Genomic DNA, 15,819 nt, shown 5'->3' with positions numbered 1-15,819 from the left:
ACTCCAAATGAAGGGAAATTGATGCCACCTGGTCCTTGAAGTGGCATTTATTCCACGAGATCAACCCCTGATTAGCCACAGAGAGCAGCTGACGAGGTCTAAAAGGTTTTTTGAGAACCGGTTGCTCTGGTTTTTTTTTCACTGGGCAGGAAAAGGCCATGTGTTTTGTGTACTGGAAGGGTTGTTCTCATAAATTGTATGCAGAGGACCTTAAGTGATAAACCTAATGAAGTGGTTTATCTTTCCCCCCTTTTTGTTGCCAGTCTTAATCCCATTTTTTATTTTTTCTCTCTCTCTGGAAAATCAACGCCTGCATGCTGCTCCATTCTGCCCACTTCCTCTACCGACCTTCAAGTACAACGCAAGTAACAGCATTAAAATGTTGCTTAGTCAGTAGCAGTAATGTACTATGTATATGTGGTACTACTCTGAACTACTGACTACTTATTCATTTGATACTTAAAGTGTATTTAGCTGGATTATATCTCTCGTTTTAGCTCTTTAACTTGGAAAAACAATGTGAATATTTCTTCCACCATGAATGAAATGTGAAGATCAAGAACAAAGAAAAGGGTTGTTTGATGATGAAAACTACACTGCTCAAATAATAAAAAAAAAAATAGACCTTATATTATATAATTAGATTATTATAAGACCAGAAATAAAAGTTTGAATACTGAGCTTTCGCATATGGTCACCTGAGTCTAGTGGAGTCTGCCGGAGCTGAGGGATTTCCTTCATCAGCGCCGAGTGGTAGGTGTGCAGGCCCTTGTGTGCGACCAGCAGGAGGCGACAGAGCCGCCGGTGCCACGTGTGAGCTCTCTGCAGGCTGTTTTCACTGGGCAAATAAAAGCTCCCCTGCAGAGAAGGAGACACAGAGGAAATGTCAAAGATGCTATGTAGGTCGGTAGTCACCGGAAAAAAAAAAACCTCTCTCAGAAAACAGCCTGACACACATACTTGACATTTATATAGTTCAAGTGCATACCGCTGCACAGGCTTGTCGCTGACCTCGTGATTAAAAAAAAGGAAGCGTGTTTCTGAATGGGAACGAATGAGATGATTTGCTCGGAAGATCAAATGCAGTGTTGGGGACAAACGGACCCTAAACACAGCTTGCTGCGAGCTGTAAAAAAAAAAAAAAAGCAGATCAATACGCCAATGTGGCCTCGGGGGAGGATTTAACGCGTCCCCCGTTACATACAACCTTTTTTAAAAAGATCCACAAAAAGTACAGGAAGTCGACACGGAATTCAAGGGCGCCCAATGTTTGTCCGGGGCTTGATAAGTAAAAGAAACAAATAGCCGAGTGGAATATAAAACGATGCATGTAAGAAATGAAAATCAAATCAGTTGAAATTCTGCAGCTTATGAGCTGTAATAAGGAGCGTGTTTCCAGCAGATGGCTCTCTAACAGCGCAGTAGAAGTATGAAGTGAATTTCAACATTGCAATTCTCGATGTGCGTCGAGTGTAACACCGGTCCGAGGCCTTGACGACACCATAATCATATCTCTTATTTATCTTCCCAAAAGATCTAATAGTCTGCTGCCCAAACGGCTACCATTGCACACGTCAGCCGCCAGAGCATATGGAGCCAGGCAGCCTCGGAGTTTGACCAGGGACCTGCCCTCGTCCCGCCGCTCCGTTGACGTCTCCTCCACGGCTGTGATGTTTTTCAGCCAGCGCCAGCTCGGAAGCTCTTGAAAGGCATGCGACGCCTGAGTAACATGGGGGATGTACCGCAATTTGCCCCATAGCGAAGTGAAGTCTCCGGCCCTGTCATCACACCTGTGTGCGCTCTGTAATTGCGGCGCTGCAGCGCAGGCGAACCAGGAAGGAACATCTGTATGTTTACTTTCATAATTCTTTTTTTTTTTTTTTTTTTACCGTTTATAGAGGCCTGCCCGGATCGGTCTTGCGAGCGAGGGGCAGTGAAAAATAGCTATTTTTTTTTCAGTATCAAACCAGTAATTATCCTAAAATCATAGTTTCTCCGTGCGTTGGAAATGTCTCGGATGTGCTTTAGCTGTGTGTCACCTGACAGGAGAATTTCTGCTTTTGTTTGCTGCTGTTTGTCGAATCACTGCTGCCGTCAAAGGCGCCTCATACAGGTAGACAAGAGCTCCTCAAAGGACAATATGTGTTTGACATGATTTATGTGTGTTTATCTTCAGAAACATGATTTATTTACGCCAACAACACCCCAAGATTGCCAGCCGTCTCACTTCTAACGGCAAAATAATCCTTTCCTACCACAGAAGAGAACTTTGTCCTTCCTTCAGAGATGTAACAGCATATATATATATATCAATGGGATATCTACAACATCTGATTTTGTTTTTCGGAAATAACAACATAACACTTAAGGGAAATGCCGCGGCATTAAGGGGGGAAAGTGCTGAAAAACGTAGCGTATAGCCGCAGGTAAAAGAGCTCTAAATAAATAAAGGTGAAGGAGGCGGCGGCACGCTGTGTCGATTTCACCTGCAGCTATGGAGGACGTGGCGCTTGCGAGCAGAACTCATTACTGTGATCAAACGAAGCCCCCCCCGCTTGGCTAAACGCAGAGCTTATTAAAGTGCCCAGCTAGGGGTGGGAGTAAAAACCAGGAGGTGTGTTGGTGGAGGGGGGGGGGGGTGCTCATTAAGATTTACAGTGTAGACTGTGGCGTCCACAGGGACCTGAGAGATGCATGTTATAAAAAGGACAGAAAAAAAAAAAAAGATGGAACCCACTGTTTTACAACTGCACAACAAGTTGGAATAATTGGCAAACATAAGAGGGGACTAGAGATAATGGCGACATCGAGGAAAATGAAATGAAAATTCGGCAAAATTCTGTCCAGAAAGTAGTCCAAACATGAGGTGTCTTTTTTTTTTTTTTGTCTTTTTTTTTCTCCACATATGTCCCAAAGCCGTAAAACATGTAAATTATGAGAAGGTTTTCAGTGCAGGACGTTGACACAGGAAGGACGATCAAAGTGACATTTCCTGTGTCCTAAATCCATAAATACAAATTATATTAATAATGACTAATAGGATACATTAATTAGTTTACCATTTTATACTAACTGGATGACTCTGACTCTCTTATGACTCTGTGAGCAGCTCCTCCATTTTCCCTTTATGCATTGTGGGACAAAAGCGTCCATGGAGCAAAATCAACCGTCTGCACACTGGCTGCTTTACATCTGCTTCCTTTTGCCACTTTTTTCTGTGACAACAAAGCACATAAAGTATTCAACACCTGGTTAGAATCGGTGTGTGCGGTATGGGTTTGGGACATGCCATGCACGTATGGAATGGAGGAGCCACTCATAAACAAAACAAACTGTGGATAGATGTAGAACTAGTTAAGTCAAACTATCCCAGAAAACTATATTTTTAAAAAAAAGGGTTAAATACACAGAGCGGGTCTAAAGTCGCAGTTCAACATCTGATCGCACTTCTATGGAAGTAAGCAGTTTATTGTAAGAGAATAGTTTGATATTTTGAGATAATACCATGTCTGTATGCTGAATATTATTTTTTTTTTTGTATTTCCAGATGCTTAAAGGGTCATGAAACAATGTAGTTCCTATAAAGTTAGACATATACAGTCATGATTAATGAATACGATAACAGTAATTCCGTTATCAATTCTGTCATCGTGCAATTGTGAAGCTTAACCGTATGAAATGGGCACAAAGGCATTTCTAGTGCGAGCTGCTAACACTTCCAGATGCTAAGCCTGGAGCCCGCATGCCTGGGCAGGTGGGTTAATCAGATATTATTATTATTAAGAGCCACAGCGCAGCACAAGTAATAATCCCTGCGTTGGCCTCTGGTCTGTCAGCCTTAAGACTGCTGCACGGAGCCCCAACAAATGACCGAATCTGGGGGACAGACAGGGTTTCGGGATTAGTAATCCAGATCAGATCGACTCCCCCGCTCAGCAGCTCTCGGGCTGAATCCTGTTTGCTTCTGGGTGACACGCCAAAACAAAAATCGCAGCTAAATCCATCGGCTTCCGTCCCTAAATCGAGATCACGTCATTATTATATAATTACGTCATCGCTTGGCGTTCTTTACTTGCTCACAAAAAAAAACAAAAACGAAAAAGGGAACAACCAGCAGAACAGAGACTGGCTCATTATCGGGCTGTTTTCAGCTTTGTGAGACAGGAACGATCTTTGGCTGTCTGTGACTTTTTCTATCTGAACGCAGCTGAACTGCTAAAGGTTAACGTACCTCAGAGATGACGGGCTTGCAGTAGCCAGCTCCGAACACAAGGTTCTCTACCGACATGGCGGACGGGTCGCTCGGGCTCTCTGGCGAGCCCTTCCCCAGCCAAGAGCCCTTCCCTGTACGCGCAAAGCTGTAGAGAGAACAGGGAGGACACATGTGCAGGGACAAAACCATGAGTGTGTGTTTGAATACAGATAAGCTGAGAGACGGGGGGAGAGGTGGGGGGCTGCTACTGTTCCAATCAATCAGGTGCTGCAGCAATCTATGTAATGCATGGCTTAAAACCGAGTTTATGATATTGGCGGCTGAATTCATCGGATAAGTGTTTGGAAATCTATCCGTTCAAGCGGCTGACGGATACACTCTTAATTGCGAAATGCTAAGACAAACAGGGAAGAGTGAAAAACCCGTCGTAGCGGTTCAGCCACTGGAGTTCTCCTGTTGAAATCATGGATACAGTTGCAATTCTAGTTTTCACCCTCGAATTCAATATTGTATTGACGAGGAGAAAGACGTATTTCCCACTGAAATGCTGCGGTTGCGCAATCATTGCTCAGCAACTGCAGCTATGCATGGCAGGCCTGTCAAGCTTTTACCAAAAGTTATTATGCAAAAGTGTCTATCTGCTCTAACATACTATTATTATTATTAGTACGTCTGGTTAACTAGCCTACAACTTAACCGAGCGCTACTTCCAAGGCCAACATGCTCGTCACTAACTAGCTAGGTTACTTTTCTTTACAACTGCTACAGTTTACATTTAAATAAACATATTTTTTCCCAAGATTACACATTAACTAATAATACTACTTAGTATTTTAGTAATATTACACTGTGTTTGAGACAGTCCTGGTTGCTATCAGAGTTCAGATTAACGTCGGCGGCTCTTTGCAACAACTTTAGCAATTTTACACAAGTAACACATGAATTAGTCCTCATCCCAAAAGCCTTTTCTCTTGTAATGTTAAAAGCGAAATAAATATAACAAGGAAGTCAACTAAGCAGCAAACAGGTTTAGGTTAGAATGAAAATGACTCAGCTGGAAACCTTGAAAGAATTCAGCCAAAGAGTTGTTGTCTTCTTTAACTCGTGGAGCTAACGCTAGCTTAATTAGCTCGCTAACTCCAGTTGATGAACTCAGCAAGCCTTTTCAGCTGATAACAACAAGATAGCAACACATTTAAAGTGGTAAATCTGTTACTGCCGTCACTCTGAACTGGAAATCTGCCATGTCAGATTGGAAAGCTTGACAGTCGTCTCGACAATTACTTAGAGATCCTGAGCTCAGATACCAGAAGAGTCTTTCTGCTTTGTGTGAATTCAAGGACCATTAAATGCAAATGTGTGCCCCTGTGAACTCTACCTGATTAGCGGCTGATGTAAGGCAACCAGTGAAGCATGTATGGAGACAGAAATGACGGACAGGTGGAAGTAGTCAAACATGACGGGGACGTGGTGGTGGAGGCCTCTCCGCGGGTGGAAGTGGAGGCTGAGGGTCCGACTGCTGATCACGGGGACAGTCGCTATCTCTGCGAGCCTGAGGAACGGGAAGAGGGGGACACATGTTACACTCGCACACAAATGACAAATAGTTGTTTACATTCAATTAAAAAGGGGTAATCTGCAGAATTCTTGTTTTTTGGTATTTTCCCCATCTTTGGTGCCCCCTACAGGCCAACACATCTGACAATACACAGCAACTAAATAGTAGTTGGTGAAACTAACCAATGTGTAAAGACAAATATAATATTTTGAGATAATACCATGTCTGTATGCTGAATATGATTTTTTTTTTGTATTTCCAGGTGCTTAAAGGGTCATGAAATAATGTAGTTCCTATAAAGTTAGACATATACAGTCATGATTAATGAATACGATATACCAAATATAACATAAAAATCAGTCTATATTACAATGCTACAATGCTGATGCTGATGTTATTGCATATACTAAAAGTGAATGGTATACAGACTATATATATATATATATATATATATATATATATATATATATATATATATATATATATATATATATATATATATATATATATAGTCTGTTCCTCAAAGAAGCAGCTCTTTGCCTTTTGCCAGACTCTTTAAAATAAGTCTTATGAAGGTTATGGAGGTATGCTGCTCACCAATAATTTAACATTATTAATATTAAGGACCTGTAGCCTTTATTGACCCTGCAGCTACAAAAGAGAGTCGGAGAGAAAGAGTCTGAATCTTGACTGGAATTGTAATGGAGACCTAGTAGACACTCTACAGACTCCAAAAAAAAAAGGCAGCTACTGTTAATGCTATAAACACAAGGAGCTCTATAACTCCTGTCCTGTGTAGCGTCGACAAGTACTATACTCACACAACTATGACAAAAACGCTGAGTTTAACAGTTCAAACACAAAACAACTTGACAATACTTATCACTAATATGCAGCTGCGGGCCAATGAAAAGGCAGTGTCCCAACAGAAATAGTGCCTTTTGCCATATGCTTAAACAAACTTACCATGTATTCTATTTGTCCCAAGGAGACAGACAAATCACAGTAATCGTGTATCGCTAGCACAGAGGTTGTGATCAGGTGCTTAAAGAGATGGCTGTGAGCCAACAGACATAATAGCCTTTATTCGTGCCTAGTTTGCATTCTCGCTCTTGCAAAAAAAAAAAAAAAGCTGCACAAGGGGAAAGTGTCGCTTTGTCTCCCTCTTAAACACAAACACACATTTCCAAAAATTGCTCAAAAAAAACAACCTACTGTTGCTCATTGTCGGTGAAATGAAGGTCCAGCTTCAGCTGAAAGTCCACCTCGCTTAAGGCTTCCTCCACCTGCGAAACGTCGGTACGGTTGTTAATACATGAACATTGTCGGAACAAGGTGACAAAATCATGAAAATGCCACAACGGAAACATACTTAAATTGTCGAGTAACCTCGTGAAAAACGAGACAAGCGCTGCTACAAAGGTGCGTCCCATTTTTTGCTTGAATGCAAGTTTTGCTATTTGTGAGTTTTTCGACAAAAGACAACAAATTGAGGCGTAAAAGGAAGAGATCCTTCCCGCTCAAGAAATCTGCAAAATGCTTAACATGGTAAACTGTCACAAAAAGTATGATAACATAATGGAGGAAGGTCCAATGCTTGTTGACAATGATCCCCTCAAACATAGATTCGGATTGTCATTCAAACTAGGCGTCATATTGGATTCTGTGAAAACCTCTAGTATGTTCAATGATGTTATGCCAGTAAATAAAGTTCAACTATACTTATGGTTGGAAAAAGATTGTGCCGATTCGCTAGATTTTAGTTGTAATTTGTCGTCTTTACCGGAGCGCACATATGACTGAGAATACACTCATCACAGAGGCGAGAAGCAGACGTGGGTATTGGATTCATTGGTGAGGAGCTGGCGGTGAGACGATCACCGTCCACGGCCGAACACCCAGCCCAGACCTGCTGGACCAAAAGTGAAAAGTGAGGAGAGCTGAGATGGAAGCTACAGCTAACCCAGCTAGGACCAAAGGCTACTCCACCACCAGGATCAAGCCGCACTCGACGGGGATCCCAGGAGAGCGCAGGACTCCGGGGTGAGACTGAGGAGACGGACTCCGGCGCTTAAAACTATTTTGAATGCGACGATGTCGGCCATATTGCCCAGAGAATTGTTTCGTTGCTGCTGTTTACATTCATCCTGATGCAAGTTTAAAAAAAAACTGCACAGGAATGTAATCCTGTTTTTGCTTTGTTGTTTGTCATGACTCCACCCGCCCTCCACTCCAATACTCTCCGACTTGCTGGAGAGTTCGCTTGATTTTTCTTTTTAAGTATATCTAGGATTTAGCCCAGGTATAATGTGACAGTAGACTAATCAACTTATATTCCAGATATATGTTATTATCCCTTAAGCTATCCCTTGCCAGTACAGGTAAGTAAAGCTAAAGGGCAAGCCCATAAAAGGTGACAAAGGTTACCCACACTGCATTTAAACTTTGGTGTCACAAAATATATCTGATCGTGTACCTCAAACAATCATATGGCGTGGTGTCAAACATCCAACATCTCCCATGTGTGGGTACATTAGAGTAGGGATCAGGTGACTGCGAAGGCCATAGCGTATGATTCACACCATCTTTATATTTGTAACCTGCATAGAAGCATCTGAATGTGTCGTTTCCTCACTCGTGTCCAACATGAGTCAATGGAGAGGATCGGTGATCACAAGTGACCAATGAGGATATGATGGACATTTCCACTATACAGTGCTGGTCTTCAACAGCGCCTTACTATATGTACTGTGTATGGTGTCAAACATGACATCAAATACAACCGCCAGTAGGAGTGCTATCGTGATCTGTCCCACCAAAGAGGACGGATGTTTAAACTTCCCTGACTTCAAATTGTCTGACAAAAAATCTTGGTGTCCCTGTGACCGACGACAAGGACATTTCTAGGCAATGTCGTATGATGTATGCACAAGCACAAACGGTCTCTCACGCGAGTTTGGTCTGTGCACAGATACAGTGAAGATGTCTCTGATCAGAGCACATGTCATAAGGACAGGTACAGGAGAACATTCCTGCCTACTGCTATAAGACTCTATAACAAATCACCTCGGGCCAAATCATTCACTGTTGGTTAAACCTCTGCACTACTGTTTATTTAGTTGATTTAATATTATTCTGTTATTCTATTCACTGTGTATATAGTGTGCATTTTTTTATATAACATCTTTACTCTATTATAATTGTATATATTGTGTATTGTGACATGTGCATTTTTCTTCTTCTTTTTTTTATATATAATATTAAGATTTTTATACCTGTGACCTATTGCTGCTCTGGAACCTATTGCTGCTTGTAACGAAATAATTTCCCCTCGTGGGATCAATAAAGTTACTATCTATCTATCTATCTATCTATCTATCTATCTATCTATCTATCTATCTATCTATCTATCGTACACCACTCTACACTGAACACTTGTGGTCAAACTACAGAAAGAAGAGCTTACAGAGACTTCAAGTAGCTTAAAATGACGCCATGAGGATGCTGCTGAAGAGACCGAGATGGAGCAGTGCTAGTGGAAATGTGTGTGAATGCACGAGTCAATCATTTCCAAGCTGTTTTGAGAAATCTCACGTACGAATTCATTGGTCGACTTAATGACTCTGAAAATGAGATCATAGTTGTTTTAACCAACGTAAGGCTTAGTAGTCTCTTTGTAAGGCATTGCTAGGCCTATGTACTTTTACTGTGTGTGTATGTCTTTTCGTGTATTTGTCTCTCTGGACCCTGAGTCTGAAATAAAGTGTGTCTATCTATCTATACACAGTATGATGTAGATGAATACTGCCATTTGGCTTAGAACCTACTGTGACCGGCCTCGTTTGCAATGCTGATTCAGTTCTTTTTTCTTCTCTTTTTTTTTTGGATGACGTTTTATGTTCTCTGTGTGATCTTTCAAACCTGATGTAAGTTGAACAGAATTGAATTACTCTCATGATCAAAGAGCCATAGAATGCCGCGCGGTTTGTGGCGCCTATTTGAATTTGAAAAACAAAAGTAGCAACATAAAAGGGACGAGCGAACTACAAAGGCGCTGCCACGAATGGAGTCTTTTTGAAGATTGAAGAACCCGCGTCGCTCGTCATAATAACGGCACAGTTCCCTCTCTCTCTCTCTCTCTCTCTCTCTCTCTCTCTCTCTCTCTCTCGCTCACGCTGTACGGCAAACATACGACACCTTCCGCAGTCTCTTCCTTTTTAATCGACGCTCTGATTAATCAAGTGTACATGTGGGTGTACACACACGGGGGGGCGGGGAGGAAAATGAGGGGCTATTTTTGTCTGCGCTATCTGCAGCTGTGAGCGGCAGATAACCTCCGGAAGGTTAATGAGTCGTGAGCCTTCGGGAGAGCTTACGGCTGAAATCTGATATGCCTTTTAAAGCTCCACGCCGTCTCCACACCGTCTCCACACCTCCACATGAAAAGTCTACGTTTAATGAAATCTTCTAAAATTAGGAGCGGGGCAGTCATGTGAGGCAGAATATCCACATTCTTGCCACGGTAATCCAGGCATCCACCCTCTAGACGTGTCAGAGAGCAGCCGAGAGGGTAATGTCATGGCTTGAGCTACGGCTATCATACGGGTGATTAGCTTCGAGCTGGGGGCCCCCCATCTTAACCCCCCCCCACACACACACACACACACACACACATCCCGGCCCTCCAGACTGTCACAGCTGATCAATTTGAGCTCCCGGTGGCTCCCAACAACATAAAACAGGCGGAGTGGCTTTTTCGGGGTCGCGCCCATGGTGAAAACCGTAAAGGACAGTACATCAATAACTGTCTGGCAGGTTTACACGCCTGGTCATTTCAACGGAACATGAGGGGCAGTCTGGGGCAAAGGCAATTTACATCTGTCTGTCAATTATAAAGCACCATTATTTCCAAGAGGCGAGTTGTTGAACTCAATAATCCTCATATTGTCTTCTGTGTCTGGAATGGTTAGGGCTGAATTATTGTCAAAAAGGAAGATTAACTTTATCTAAACTTTGTAGCTTTAGAGACAGAGCAGGTATTAAGGGGTAAAAAGTCAAGCCAATCATTTTTCCTTTTTTTTCCCAAAACCACTGATATCTCTGGTTTAAAATTAAAATAAAAAACCGGATACGTCAAAGAAAGGATGTCCAGGTCCAGTCATTACTCGGGCCTTTACACCCACCCGTGTTAGTTACTAATAGTTCTTCCCTTCGAGGCTGGAGGGCTTCACTGGTGTGAAAGGCTCAACAAACTGATCATCAATTTGCTCGCGCCTCCTATTTGATACAGTTTCTGCCCTTTTCCTTACGGGAGGGGCTATGCAGTGTTTTGTGTGGCACAACAATCGATAGCTTCAGTCTGGGGGTCAGACTCTGAACCCCCCGCCAGAAGCTTGAAAGATAAATCAGTGGGGCTGCAAGATGATTAACGGGAGAGACAAGAACTTCTTTTTTTTTCTTCTTTTTTTTTTTTTCTGGTAATCCTACATTTTCCAGACTCCTAAAATCACTCTTAGGTTGAACACAATCACTGTTGCATATGTAAACTGAGAGAAAATTGACGAGAATAGAAGCAAAATATTTCTACGCACATTAAGCCGCCTTCGTCAACAGCTGTATTTTGTAAAATGTGTCTCTCTTCAACAATGGAAGACTACTGATCAAAAGTGGTCACTCGCTGACATTTCACGCCACTTTTGGCAAATGACAGAGCATTATTACCCTTCCATTATTCAGCATGATTATACGACTTCTTCATTACAAAGTTGTGTTAGATTTCTGCTGTAATTAACATGCTTGAATCTCTGTTGTTTGTGTCAGACGGTAGTGGAGACCAGAAAACGTCTGCAAGAGGCAACAGTGGATGATAAAGCCCATTAATTAATGGGCATTTTAATTCAACTATCATACACATGTTTTTACTGTAATTGTCTGTTATGCCTTTTACAGCGAGGCTACCGATAAAAAGCAGCCAAACGCCATTCCCCCATTCTATCTTTCTCAACAGGAAGTGTGTGTGTGTGTGTGTGTGTGTGTGTGTGTGTGTGTGTGTGTGTGTGTGTGTGTGTGTGTGTGTGTGTGTGTGTGTACAGAAAATGTCCCCAGCATGACTCACCCTTTCTCCGTCTAATAGCAGATGGACTTTGAAGATCATACAGTCGTTCACCGTAATCTCCTCATTCCTGTAGAGGATCTGAAATATCCGGCTGAACACGGTGCCGTCGTAAACCCCCGCAGAGCTGAAGCTGCATTCTCCTGATGCGGGGACACACCATCGTGCGCAGTTAACAACAAAATAGCAATCAGCGTGTTGACACAACAGTCAGTTATGGCACAACATGCAGAGATTTTACAATGTAAAACAAACGATTATGTGATTTCACTGACATTAAAAATAAAGTTTAAAAGGGAATACACTGCTTTTCATAAAGCACAAATAAATTCAGGCCTTTCGTTTGGCAAACGCTTCCCCTGATAAGCGCAGTGTGCGCTCGGATTTGTGAATATGTACATCAGATTTGAAAATGCATGCTGAGGCTTTGCGAATGTGTGACCTGACATTTTGCAAATGTTTACTGTGATTGGCGAGGGGACCCGAGTGTGCACATTCAGCGCAATCTGGAAACTGCTAAGATTGTGTGAATATGTGAACTAATATTTCAGTCGAAGCTCACGATATACTAACTCAGATTCAATGTCCCCCCCGGCGCTCTCAAGTCAATTTTCTTTTCAATTGAACAGATACTATGATGAAGTAAGGCTAATATCCTGTTACTGTTACTGAACCATCTAGACGCCATACAACAAGTTATCACTGTTTGCAAACCAGGAAGTTGGTTTTCATACACGTTCTACACATTGAACGATGATACATCTATCTGCTCATCAGTCGTGTCCCTTTTCAAAGTCCTAGCAACCTGAACGCTTTGGGAAGTACACTTGTTCTCTTTCTTGCTGGGTAGTGGGTGAGGTGTCGGACGGATACGTGTTACGACTGCCATCGTCTCCCTGACTCTGCTGCTGTCCAGCTGCGACAAGTCTTTGAAATCCCCCTGCTGAGGTCGCGCTCCCTTTCTTACTCTCCCTCTCTCTCTGCGGGGCCTCCTCCAGACAACGCTGCCACTACCAGGATGATGGATGCGTGGAAGCGTGACAGAGATGGCGGTAGCCCTTCTGGGTATGAAGAATGTGATATTATTTTTTTTCACATGTCCTCCTTGTGAGTGTGTGTGTGTGTGTGTGTGTGTGTGTGTGTGTTTCGGTTTCCCCACCCACTGTCTGCAGACACACCAAGTTTAAAGGATTAGAGACAGTAAACTGCGCAGGAATTAACATAAATAATTGACCAGTGAAGGACTCGTGATTCCCCCCCCCCCCCCCCTCCAGGGCTGGGTGGCCCTTCACTGTGGCCAAAGTGACTAAATCAATGAAGTGTAGCTGCTGCGTTTTGCCCTTGCTGCTTTCACACACTGTGCTTCCTCTGAATGCCAGTGTGTTTTACGGGATTGATTAAACGTTAAATCACGCGCAAAGTGTGTGGAAGGGATAAGACCCCGATAAGAACGCTGCAGTGCTGAGATCTCGCGTTTTCACGTTCATTGGCAATGCTAGCAGCATAGCAGCAGCTATACTTGAGGTCTACTTTTGTAAAAAAAAAAAAAAAATGATGTTGGATTTTAGTTGAGATGGAAATGTGGTAATTGAAACTTTTTGAGACTGTTTGAGTTGATGTTTCATTGAATTACTTGAAAGGATCGAAACAGCATGAAGCCCTATAAACTATCTCAAACACATTTGTGAGGAGCTATGGGTGCTCCAAAAAATAGCGATACTTGGCACACATACTTCAGAAGTTTCCAAAAAAAAAAAATCTGATATCGGTCTTGGCAAATTGGCTCAATATTCCCCTCCTGACAGTTTTCAAAGTAAAAGCCCCTACCTTTTTAAATTTCACGAAGATGTGTGAAATTTTGGTAGGCATTTCTGACGTGTCCAGACTTCTGAAAAGTGAAGCCAATGAGCAGGTGCTTTAAATATTTTCTTCTCTCTAATAGTCAGCAGAGGGCAACTCCTCTGGTCGCAAAACAACAGTCGGATCGTATAGAAGTCTATGAGAGAAAATGACCCTGCTTTGATTTATTACCTCAGTTAACATTTTTAACCCGAGGTTATGGTCTCAATTGCTGGTTCCAAGTCGCCTTCAATACAATGTAATGTACAGTTAGTAAATTATGGTCCCATATACAGTGTGCTTCAAGTTGTTGACGTTCCAGTCACCTAAAAATGTCTTATTCTACGTTCGGTTGTACTTAGCTCCTCCCTCTCGTGTCACTTCTGGTACCAAAAAAAAAATCCAAGATGGCGACCGCCAACGGCCAAAATGTCGAACTCGAGGCTTCAACTCAACCAGAACCAAGCAATCAATGGCGCTGACGCGTCATGGCATGTCGTGTGAGTGTCCAATCTGCCCCAAATGCCTTGATAAGAGCCCAGACCTGAGAACATCTGCATGCCCCACATTGACTCACAGTCACAGCGTCACCTCTTGGCAACAGGAAGTCAACCCCGTGTGACAAATATCATCTGATTGACGTAACAATATGCAGCATCATCATGTATAATTGGTGTATTTTCTAGTGCCGTGGAAATATTTGCAACATTTGACATTATGTCCACGTTCTTCTTTGCTCTCATTGGATATCAACGCATTTAGAATTAATTTTAGTAATCCCATTCATGTTTACAGTGAATTAGACCAAACGCAATAATACATCAAACACACACAGTTCTGACATTTTCATACCGCAGTCCTCACAGGCTTTTTTTTTTTTTTTTTTTGGGAAGTTATCACATCCCACACATTTAAACCTGCTGAAATTCCCTTGAGCATTAGCCACAGTGAGTCTGTGCAGAAAATAATAAGCTTACAGCCTCTGGTGCTCTACATCTGCTGTGTGTGTGTGTGTGTGTGTGTGTGTGCGTGTGTGTGTGTGTGTGTGTGTGTGTGTGTGTGTGTGTGCGTGCGTGTGTGTGTCTGCTCGTCACTCCCTATCCTATAAACCTATAAAAACACAAAACTCTCAACGCAGAATTGCCCTTCACGATACTAATACGAGGAGGTATCTTAATCTCTCAGTCCGTGCGTAGGAGTCACCTTAAACAACAATCCAATACCTCCCCGTTCACGGCGGCCATGTTTTTTTTTTTTGTTTTTTTTTTAGCGTGAATCACAGTCATTAAACGCTTCAGTCGAGTGTGTGGCAGGATCCGTCTCGCACAATGCATCTCTCTGAGGGGCAAAGACAATTGAAATGTCAAGCATACACTTTTACGCAGTGAGCGATGATTTCCTGCGTCCCGCGTGTGATACATGCATTTCCTCCCGCTGGCCGGAGAGAGCCGGCTGGTGCATCGATGCCCAGGATTCGGTCTGCGAGGTGTGCATGACCTTGTGGAAGGAGCTGCAGAGAGGGGAGGGCTGCAGCTCCTTCCAATTACCATAAGTATATAATGCTCCTGTAATGCTGCAGTTTTCCTTATTTGCCAAATATAGGATATAGGCTGCATTGCTTTTGGAGCAGTTTTGGGTACATGTGACCTTGTTTATAGTTGTTGACAAACAGCGGAAGATAGGATTATAAAATCTGCAAGAGAAATAGAGTGATGAATATTGTACATGGAAGGTAAATCTGATTAATTTACCCAGGTTGACCTGCGTAAATCCTTAAGAAATAGGATTTTTTTTGGAAAGGCTTATTTGCCTATTTTCCTTGTGTGGTATTAGAAGATCAATCTCAAGCTCACTTTTTGTGCGTAAACTACAAAGCTGGCATGTTTAGCCTAGCTTAGCATAAAGATGCGCGCGGGAAAACAGCTAGGTTTGCTCTGTCCAATATGAAAATAATATGCCTATACCTCTTAAAGCTGATTTATATAAGATGCGCTGTGTTGCAGTGTAACTCCATCACGAAACCACAATTTTACATTTCTGTTTATGCATGTAATTAAAAGGAAAAAACGTACAATCTCTTAATTACTCAGCTGTGGA

At 42.5% G+C, this 15,819-nt stretch overlaps 1 protein-coding gene across 2 annotated transcripts in view; it reads right to left on the bottom strand.

Moving 5' to 3' along the window:
- fam135b (family with sequence similarity 135 member B) overlaps positions 1–15,819 on the bottom strand; it is a 44,492-nt gene that overhangs the window by 13,748 nt on the left and 14,925 nt on the right. For both annotated transcript variants that reach the window (XM_068731235.1, XM_068731236.1), the window contains exons 4-8: positions 11,887–12,026; positions 6,987–7,057; positions 5,592–5,765; positions 4,232–4,358; positions 699–858 (exon numbers count right to left, since the gene is read on the bottom strand). In XM_068731235.1, the coding sequence (XP_068587336.1) occupies positions 699–858; positions 4,232–4,358; positions 5,592–5,765; positions 6,987–7,057; positions 11,887–12,026 (672 nt within the window). The remainder of the gene's footprint in view (positions 1–698; positions 859–4,231; positions 4,359–5,591; positions 5,766–6,986; positions 7,058–11,886; positions 12,027–15,819) is intronic.

This window comes from Cebidichthys violaceus, unplaced genomic scaffold (assembly GCF_023349555.1).
Source record: "Cebidichthys violaceus isolate CVI_PGR_0920_01 unplaced genomic scaffold, fCebVio1.0.p SCAF_50, whole genome shotgun sequence".
In the NCBI taxonomy this organism is placed as follows: domain Eukaryota; kingdom Metazoa; phylum Chordata; class Actinopteri; order Perciformes; family Stichaeidae; genus Cebidichthys; species Cebidichthys violaceus.
This window is presented reverse-complemented; position numbering and strand designations above follow the sequence as displayed.